General features: G+C 49.5%; 1 protein-coding gene across 1 annotated transcript in view; it reads left to right on the forward strand.

Moving 5' to 3' along the window:
• LOC144672187 (hepatocyte nuclear factor 6-like) overlaps nt 1–9434 on the forward strand; it is a 36684-nt gene extending 27250 nt beyond the window's left edge. Inside the window, exon 3 of the mRNA XM_078534006.1 lies at nt 9139–9434. Within this exon, the coding sequence (XP_078390132.1) occupies nt 9139–9434 (296 nt within the window). The remainder of the gene's footprint in view (nt 1–9138) is intronic.
• Nucleotides 9435–10541: the final 1107 nt, after the last annotated feature.

A 10541-nucleotide genomic window follows, 5' to 3' on the forward strand; every position in this document is an offset into this window, starting at 1 on the left:
CCTCCTTATCTCTGTAACCTCCTCTAGCCCCTACAGCCCTCCCTATCTCTGTAACCTCCTCCAGCCCCTATAACCCTCCCTATCTCTGTAATCTCCTCCAGCCCCTACACCCCTCCCTATCTCTGTAACCTCCTCCAGCCCCTACACCCCTCCCAATCTCTATAATCTCCTCCAGTCCCTACACCCCTTCCTATCTCTGTAACCTCCTCCAGCCCCTATAACCCTCTCTATCTCTGTATCCTCCTCCAGCCCCTACAATTCTCCCTATCTCTGTAACCTCCTCCAGTCCCTGCACCCCTCCCTATCTCTGTAACCTCCTCCAGCCCCTATAATCCTCCTTCTCTCTGTAACCTCCTCCAGCCCCTATAACCCTCCCTATCTCTGTAACGTCCTCCAGCCCCTACAATCCTCCCTATCTCTGTAACCTCCTCCAGCCCCAATAATCCTCCTTATCTCTGTAACCTCCTCCAGCCCCTATAACCCTATCTCTGTAACCCCCTCCAGCCCCTACACCCCTCCCTATCTCTGTAACCTCCTCCAGCCCCTACAATCCTTCCTATCTCTGTAACCTCCACCAACCCCTCCACCCCTCCCAATCTCTATAATCTCCTCCAGCCCCTACACCCGTCCCTATCTCTGTAACCTCCTCCAGCCCCTACACCCCTCCCAATCTCTGTAACCTCCTCCAGCCCCTACACCCCTCCCTATCTCTGTAACCTCCTCCAGTCCCAACACCCCTCCCTATCTCTGTAACCTCCTCCAGCCCCTACACCCCTCCCTATCTCTGTAACCTCCTCCAGCCCCTACACCCCTCCCTATCTCTGTAACCTCCTCCAGCCCCTACACCCCTCCCTATCTCTGTAACCTCCTCCATCCCCTACACCCCTCCCTATCTCTGTAACCTCTTGCAGCCTCTACACCCCTCCCTATCTCTGTAACCTCCTCCAGCCCCTACACTCCTCTGAGATCTCTGCTCTCCTCCAATTCCGGCCTCTTGCCCATCCCCCGATTTCCATCGCTCCACCATTGGCGGCCGTGCCTTCAGCTGCCTGGGTGGGGGCCCTGAGCTCTGGAATTCCCTCCCTAAACCTCTCCCTCTCTCTCTCTCTCCTCCTTTAAGACTCCTCAAAACTGACCTCTCTGACCAAGCGTTTGGTCACCCTGTCCCTAATATCTCCTCATGTGGCTCGGGGTCCAATTTCCATCTGTTAAAGCCTTGGGATGTCCTACTACACTGTAGTGAAGGTGTATATAAACGCAGGCTGTTGTTGCTATTGGTCACACTATGTGAGCTCCCCTCCCACGCACCATCCCGCTCCCCCGAAATTCACCTCTTAATAAGGAACATCACCGCCTCTGCTCCCCCCAAACCCCCCTCGCGATTTAAACAGCCTCTATCAGGTCGTCCAGTTAACCCCCCCCACCTTAATCTCTCCTTAGGGAAAAGGCACCCCCGGTCTGTATAATGGTTCCTGAGAGGAGACAATGAGGATTTTTTTTCTCTGACTGTGGGTTGAGGAGAGAAGCAGGAGGAATTCTTTGGCAGAGACCAGTTTAAGAAGGCTGCGTCTCAGAGCTGACTTGGCCAGCGAGACAGTTCTGTATTGATTTAAACAAAAAAGTAAAAACTGCTTCCTTGAAAAGTAACATAAATGATTGCAATTTGATTAAAAGGGATAGGAAGTGAGTTCGCAGCTTTTGGTTAATTTTGTGGTTTCAATGTTTCCTTCTGGGTAAGTAGCGCAGCAGGAGGTTCTGATTTATTGCCTTGCTCGTGTATAAATGTTCCCGAGCAGCTCCCGGAGCTTCTCCAGCTGGTGACACTGTTCTAACGTTGAGAAAGAAGGTTTTCAAAGGAGACACTTCAGTGAAATGCAGGAGAGGGCGGGTCCACAAAACACAGCTAACAGTCCGGAGAAGGTTCACTGGGCTGATTCTTGGGACGGAGGGGGGTTTGTCTTATGAGGAGAGGTTGAGCAGGTTGGGCCTGTTCCCATTGGAGTTTAGAAGAATGAGCGAGGATCTTATTGAGACATCTCAGATTCTGAGGGGGGCTTGACAGGGTAGATGCTTCCCCTCTTGGGGCATCTAGAATTAAGGGGGCACAGTTTCAAAATAACACGTCTCCCATTTAAGATGAAGAGAGAGGGGGGTGATTTTTCTCTCAGAGGGTCGTGGGTCTGCGGAATTCTCTTCCCCAGAGAGCAGAGGAGGCCGGGTCACTGAAACTATTCAAGCTGAGTTGAACACGTTTCTGATCAACAAGGGAGTCGAGGGTTATTGGAGGGGGTGGGGGACAGACTGGAAAGTGGAGTTGAGGCCACAGTCAGACCAGCCATGGTCTTATTGAATGGCGGAGCAGGCTCGAGGGGCCGAATGGCCTTTCTCCTCCTAATTCTGATGGTCTCACGGCCAGCAAGAGGGAAGCACTTGAGAGTGCGTCTTGAGGGAGCTGCATACCACTGGTTGCTATTGGAAATGGTCTCTCTCACTCCCAGTGACTCCAGCGGAAGTTTACTTAGTGACTTAGTACCAGCAGTTGGGTTGTTTCACCTTGCTAGGGGGTCAGGACTCCTGGAATTTTCTTAGGAGCTGTCCTTGAAGGGATGCGTCACTTCTGTACCAGGCTGCGGAAAGGGTCAATATTTGAGTTGCTTCACTTCATGAAGATAAAAGTTCCACCTCTGACTCAAATATCCCTTTGGAGAGACAGGCCACAGCTCCACCTGGTAGCCACACTGGGAAGTGCACACACACACACACACACACATACGTGCGCGCACGCACACAAACACAGGCACACAAACACACACACATACACAAACGCACACACACACACATACACAGGCACACAAACATAGGCACACAAACACAGGCACACAAACACACATGCACACAAACACACATACACGCACACACAGACACAAACACACACACATACACAGGCACACAAACACACACACAGACACACATGCACATGCACACACATACACACACATGCACACAAACGCACACACATGCACACGCACACACAGACACAAACACACACACAGACATAAACGCACACACACACATATACACACACACACGCACACAAACACACACACAAACGCACACACATACACATACACAGGCACAAAAAACATAAACACACACACAGACACAAATGCACACACAAACACACACAGACACACACGTACACACACACAGACACACACGCACTTGCCTCACCCTCACCCACCCCTGAAGCTGAACCAATCCATTGGAATAGGCCATTTGGCCCCTCCAGCCTATTCTACCGTTCAGTCAGCTCTGGGTCTCAGGTCCCTAACCCTTAATCCCCAGTTCATGTCTCAGTTGAAATTAAAGTGTAGCCATCTTGGATTTCCACAGCTGTAGTAATCCTCCTTTAGCAGAAGGGGCGCTATTTTAGGATGATTTCACAGCAGTGAAAAGATAAATGTCAGTCTAAATGTCAGTCACGGCCACTGCCTGGCACGGCCAACCTCACAACACTGAGCCTTTCCAAACCCCGTGTACCTCGTAGCGCGCGGGTAAAGGAGCACCAAGAGCAGGACAGATCGTGAAACCTGGTCACCAGGGGAGCCACTTCCATAAGCTAGAGCCATAAAAGTTGGGGACTTAAATTACTCCGGGCTATATTAAAGGTTAAGGAAGGCGATTAATTCCTAAGATGTGTGCTTCTTTTAATCGTTATACTCTGAGCTCAATGAACCAGCGCTGAATCTAAGCCTGGGGAATGGGGTGGAGTGTGTTTCAGTGGGAGAGCATCTGGGTAACAGTGATCATAATGTAATTAGGTTTAAATTAGTTATGGAGAGGGACAAAGGCAAACCCAAATACCCAACTGAGCCAATGTCAGTATTGTGACAAGGGATCTAGCACTGGAAACAATGATTGGCTCAGTAAACAGGAAATGAGCAATGGCAAACCTTCCAATGGCCAACTGAGACGGACAGTTTGGGAGAAACCAAACATATTATTGTAAGGAGTGAAGACGGGGCAACCAAAGTAGAGTTCTCGGATGAGAAAGGAAATATAAGCCAAAATAAAACAGAAAAAAAAGAGGGTATTTTTCATTCTTTCGTGGGTTGTGGGTGTCGCTGGGTAAGGTAGGCATTTTTTTGCCCATCCCTAATTGCCCATTGAACTGAGTGGCCTTGCTCGGCCATTTCAGAGGGGCAGTTAAGAGTCAACCGCGTGGCTGTGGGTCTGGAGTCATGTGTAGGCCAGACCGGGTAAGGACGGTAGATTTCCTTCCCTAAAGGGGACATTAGTGAACCAGGTGAGTTTTTAAAAAAAAAAATCAATGATAGTAATTAAGGATATGAAACAGAGACCAGCTTTCAATTCTGGACTTATCAATTGAATTTAAATTCCACCAGCTACCATGGCGGGATTTGAACCCATGTCCCCAGAGCATTAGCCTGGGCCACGATGTTACTTGGTCCAGTGATGATACCACCACGCTACCATCTCCCCACTTTATGAAGGATGTCAAGGCCCTAGAGAGGGGGACAGAGGAGGTTTACCAGGATGATACCAGGCATGAGGGGACTTCAGTTCATGTGGAAGAGACTGGACAAGCTGGGATTGTTCTCCTTAGAGCGGAGAAGGTTAAGGGGGGGAGATTTATTCGAGATATTCAAAACTGTGGGGGTTTTGATAAAGCTAAAGATAAGGCTGACCTGTTTAATCTGGAAAGTGGGTTAGTAACCAGGGGAAACGAGAAGGGATTTCTTCACACACTGGGAGGGTCATTGAGATCCAGAATCCATGCCTGAACGAGCGGTCTTACACTTTAAACATTTAGAAAGCAATAGGACATGTAATTGAAGAAAGCTGATTTGAAATGAGGAAAAATTGGGCTATGGAACTAAATTGAGATAGCTTTTTCAAAGGGCTGGCACAGGTATGATGGGCTGATTGGCCCTCTATGCCATAAGAAGCTCCTAAACTCAAAAAAAAATCTGTCCATCTCAGTTTTGACATTTCCATTTGAGGTCACTCTCTATTTAACTACAGAGTCGCTGATTATACAGGGTAAGGGTCACTCACTGTGTGAATGTACAGAGTCACTGTTTATACAGGGTAAGGGTCACTCACTGTGTGAATGTACAGAGTCACTGTTTATACAGGGTAAGGATCACTCACTGTGTAACTACAGAGTCACTGTTTATTCAGTATAAGGGTCACTCACTGTGTGAATGTACAGAGTCACTGTTTATACAGGGTAAGGGTCACTCACTGTGTAACTACAGAGTCGCTGTTTATACAGGGTAAGGGTCACTCACTGTGTAACTACAGAGTCACTGTTTATACAGGGTAAGGGTCACTCACTGTTTGAATGTACAGAGTCACTGTTTATACAGGGTAAGGGTCACTCACTGTGTAACTACAGAGTCACTGTTTATACAGGGTAAGGGTCACTCACTGTGTAACTACAGAGTCACTGTTTATACAGGGTAAGGGTCACTCACTGTGTGAATGTACAGAGTCACTGTCTACTCAGGGTAAGGGTCACTCACTGTTTGAATGTACAGAGTCACTGTTTATTCATGGTAAGGGTCACTCACTGTGTAACTGTGCAGAGTCATTGTTTATTCAGGGTAAGGATCACTGACTGTGTAACTGTGCAGAGTCACTGTCTACTCAGGGTAAGGGTCACTCACTGTGTAGCTACAGAGTTGCTGTTTATTCAGGGTAAGGGTCACACACTGTGTAACTGTACAGAGTCACTGTTTATTCAGCAGGGTAAGGGTCACTCACTGTGTAACTGCAGAGTCACTGTTTATTCAGTGTAAGGGTCCCTCACTGTGTAACTGTACAGAGTCACTGTTTATTCAGCAGGGTAAGAGTCACTCACTGTGTAACTGTGCAGAGTCACTGTTTATTCAGTGTAAGGGTCCCTCACTGTGTAACTGTACAGAGTCACTGTTTATTCAGCAGGGTAAGGGTCACTCACTGTGTAGCTGTACAGAGTCACTGTTTATTCAGGGTAAGGGTCCTTCACTGTGTAACTGTACAGAGTCACTGTTTATTCAGGGTAAGGGTCATTCACTGTGTAACTGTACAGAGTCACTGTTTATTCAGGGTAAGGGTCCCTCACTGTGTAACTGTACAGAGTCACTGTTTATTCAGGGTAAGGGTCACTGACTGTGTAATTGTGCAGAGTCATTGTTTATACAGGGTAAGGGTCACTCACTGTGTAATTGTGCAGTGTCACTGTTTACACAGGGTAAGGGTCACTCACTGTGTAATTGTGCAGAGTCATTGTTTATACAGGGTAAGGGTCACTCACTGTGTAATTGTGCAGTGTCACTGTTTATACAGGGTAAGGGTCACTCACTGTGTAACTGTACAGAGTCACTGTTTATTCAGGGTAAGGGTCCCTCACTGTGTAATTGTGCAGTGTCACTGTTTATACAGGGTAAGGGTCACTCACTGTGTAACTGTACAGAGTCACTGTTTATTCAGGGTAAGGGTCACTGACTGTGTAATTGTGCAGAGTCATTGTTTATACAGGGTAAGGGTCACTCACTGTGTAATTGTGCAGTGTCACTGTTTATTCAGGGTAAGGGTCACTGACTGTGTAACTGTGCAGAGTCACTGTTTATTCAGGGTAAGGGTCTCTCACTGTAACTGTGCAGAGTCACTGTTTATACAGGGTAAGGGTCACTCACTGTGTAACTGTACAGAATCACTGTTTATTCAGGGTAAGGATCACTCACTGTGTAACTGTACAGAGTCACTGTTTATTCAGGGTAAGGATCACTCGCTGTGTAACTGTACAGAGTCACTGTTTATTCAGAGTAAGGGTCATTCACTGTGTAACTGTACAGAGTCACTGTTTATTCAGGGTAAGGGTCCCTCACTGTGTAATTGTGCAGTGTCACTGTTTACACAGGGTAAGGGTCACTGACTGTGTAATTGTGCAGAGTCATTGTTTATACAGGGTAAGGATCACTCACTGTGTAACTGTACAGAGTCACTGTTTATTCAGGGTAAGGGTCACTGACTGTGTAATTGTGCAGAGTCATTGTTTATACAGGGTAAGGGCCACTCACTGTGTAATTGTGCAGTGTCACTGTTTATACAGGGTAAGGGTCACTCACTGTGTAACTGTACAGAGTCACTGTTTATTCAGGGTAAGGGTCCCTCACTGTGTAATTGTGCAGAGTCACTGTTTATACAGGGTAAGGGTCATTCACTGTGTAACTGTACAGAGTCACTGTTTATACAGGGTAAGGGTCACTCACTGTAACTATGCAGAGTCACTGTTTAATCAGGGTAAGGGTCACTCACTGTGTAACTGTGCAGAGCCACTGTTTATACAGGGTAAGGGTCACTCACTGTGTAACTGTACAGAGTCACTGTTTATACAGGGTAAGGATCACTCGCTGTGTAACTGTACAGAGTCACTGTTTATACAGGGTAAGGGTCACTCACTGTAACTATGCAGAGTCACTGTTTAATCAGGGTAAGGGTCACTCACTGTGTAACTGTGCAGAGCCACTGTTTATACAGGGTAAGGGTCACTCTCTCTCTCTATGGTTATATGGTAGAAGAAACGTGGCTCCATCTTGTGGCCACTTTTAGCTACATTTGACCAGACCTTTTTTTGCCATTTGATTTGGGTAAGATCAGACTTTTACCTTTATCTTTCAAAATTTCTAAAATTCAGTCTAGCCATGACCCCCGGGGACACGATTGACATTCAAAGACCCCTTGTCGACGTCGAGGGAGCTATTCAGTTGCAGAAAGAATTAGAAGGCGGCTCACCACCAGGGCAACTAGATACTGGCAGTAAACTCTGGCCTTGCCAGTGATGCCCACGTCCCAGATGGTCTGCGGAGAGAATCCAGGCATTCGGAATCCTCCCTGTGTGACCTGAGCACGTAATCCAGGCCGACGCTCCCAGTGCCAGTACTGCAGGAGTGCTGCAGTGTCTTTCAGATGAGACGTTCAACCTGAGTTCCCCTTTCATAACAGGTCCTACAATCACGATTGGAAGTAGAGTGGGGGATTGGCGGGGGTGGTGGTGGCGGTAGGGAGGAGCGGAGGGTAGGGGAGTTCTCCCTGGCGTCTCGGGGCCGATATTTATCCTTCAACCCACATCATTAGAAACAGATGATCCGGTCACCGTTCCTCTGGCAGTGCGGCTCTCCTCCAGTACTGACACCGGGAGTGTCGGCCTAGATTTTGTACTCAGGTCTCGAGTCCACGACCTCCTGACTCGAGAGACGAGGAGAGAGATTTGGACACCCACAAGTGCTAAGGGAAACGGTCAGAACTCACGGAAGTGCCCAGTCCAGCTCAGGTTACCCTGGAAGGGCAAGGTCTCTCAAACATTTGAGCAACAGGTGAAGTTAGCTGTTTCACGCTGCTACTGTGCAGTAGCAACTCGAGTGGTATTCGCCACTGACAGGGTGCTGCCGTCTAGCCAAAAAGGACATCCTGCCTATCACACAAATGACTAATGTGGCATATCAATTTCAGTGCCAGTGTGATGCCAGGTATGTGTCGCACATCCCAATGACTGGTGGATCGTATCAAACAGCACGTCCCTTTGGCTGTTCGCAATAGGCAAAGTACTGACCATACTCAACCAACCCGTGCTTGCAAAATTTAGAATATAATGTCCAAAATCAGGTGTGAACCCGTGATTGGACAGCACTCGCTGAACAATCCTAAGTGCGCTAAGAATTACACACAGCCAATTTAAGATTCTCACTCAGGCTCGTAATGTAGCTCACTTGTACTTGCTAGAAGCTGCATATATTCCTACGTAGGGGCCTGTCCTCTGCAGCCAAAAGGAACATGTCCAGGCATTGAATTAAACAAAAGCCTGGGGGACAGTGGTTCCCTGGTGCATTCTCCATGGTCACACCTCGACCAATCAGAGTCGGCTTGCCAACCAATCAGCACCCTTTTCTCATGCGGTATGAATTGTTGCTCCCTTTGAAATTTGGAACTCTTGCATCTGTCCTGATGAGTGCCAGACTTCGACAACATGTCTCCTCCTTCGGTAGCACTCGAGCTCTGCGCGGCCAAGCGACTGAGATTGTAATTCCTTCGCTCAATGTCTCTCCTCTCTCTCTCTCTTTCTCTTCACAGCCTGCAGAAGGAAAGAGCACGAGCAGGCCAGGGGTGACCACCACCTGCCCAAGAAACACCGGCTGGTCTTCACCGACGTCCAGCGCAGGACCCTCCTCGCCATCTTCAAGGAGAACCCCCGCCCCAACAAGGAGCTGCAGGTGACCATTGCCCGGCAGCTGGGCTTGGAGCTCTCCACCGTGGGCAACTTCTTCATGAATTCGCGCCGCCGGAGCCTGGACAAGTGGCTGGAGGAGGGCGGGCCTTGTCCCGCAGGCTCCACCTCGTCGTCAGAGAGCACTTACGCCAACTCATGAGCCTGAAGGGAGGCCGGGTGGGAGGGGAGGTGGGGGGGGAGAAAAAAAAACTGAGAGAAAAAAGCGACAAAACAAAAACAGGAAAAAAAAAAGCGATGCTGAAACTGAACGCCAAAGATAACCTTTCTTGTACTTCCAGCAAGATTTCCGCCCTCTTTTATTCTCTCTCTGGCTTTTATCTATGGGGTGAGCCGGTGGGAGCCACGTGAGGGGAATCGGTGTGGAAATTTGTACGGCGAAAATCTTCCCCCCTCGCCCCCCACCCAATGACGTCTTCACCTGAGTTCCCCCCGACCGTTCGGCCAGGCGTGTCTTCCGACGGCGGGCAGGATCGAGTGTCGGCGGGCCTGTCCGTTCCTGTTTCCGGGGGGGGGGGCGACGGGCAGCTGCTTCACGGCCTCAGGAGGGCGGCCGCTTTGCGGCCTGGCGGCGTCGCCGGGAACAGCGGGACCCCGGCTCTTCGTTCGTCGAGAGGGAGAAAGGAAAGGTTTACGCTGACCTAGCGCTCTTCATCGGAAGGCCAAACGCTTCTGGGGTGCCGTGACTGTTTGTCGCCTATGTAAACTGGAGTCAAATCTGTGTGACATGTCACGTTAGCGGGGTCGGGGCGGGGGGGGGGAATTGGAAGCCATTTTGTGACCTCGAAGGGGCAGCCATTTTGTGACCTCAGTGCGGGACAGCCATTTTGTGACCGCGGGGGTGTCGCTGGGAACAACGGGCCCCCCGCTTGTCACTCAACGAGAAAGAAAGGGCAGGGGATCATGAGGAGGTCATGGGATGGGATTTGGATGAATGCGCCCCGCCGGTAGACCCAGAGAGTCCTGAGGCTCACTTCCCGTGCGTGGTTGCGGGATGCGCGGGTTAGGTGGTTTATCAGCCAATGCGAATCCCGACCTGGCCGAATCTCCACGGCCACTTTGAAATCTCTCCCCCCATCCCCGACCAATCTGTCCAAGCCAACTTCCCTCTGACTCGCTCTCCTTTCACCCCAACAGACAAAATACTCCCTCCGCTGCCCCAAAACACCCCCCTCCCTCCCCACCATGACCACCTCTAGCTTGGCGCGCTACTGAGAGACCACCGGGGGTGGGTAGTCAAGTTCGAATT

Source organism: Cetorhinus maximus, chromosome 36 (genome assembly GCF_964194155.1).
Source record: "Cetorhinus maximus chromosome 36, sCetMax3.hap1.1, whole genome shotgun sequence".
Lineage (NCBI taxonomy): Eukaryota > Metazoa > Chordata > Chondrichthyes > Lamniformes > Cetorhinidae > Cetorhinus > Cetorhinus maximus.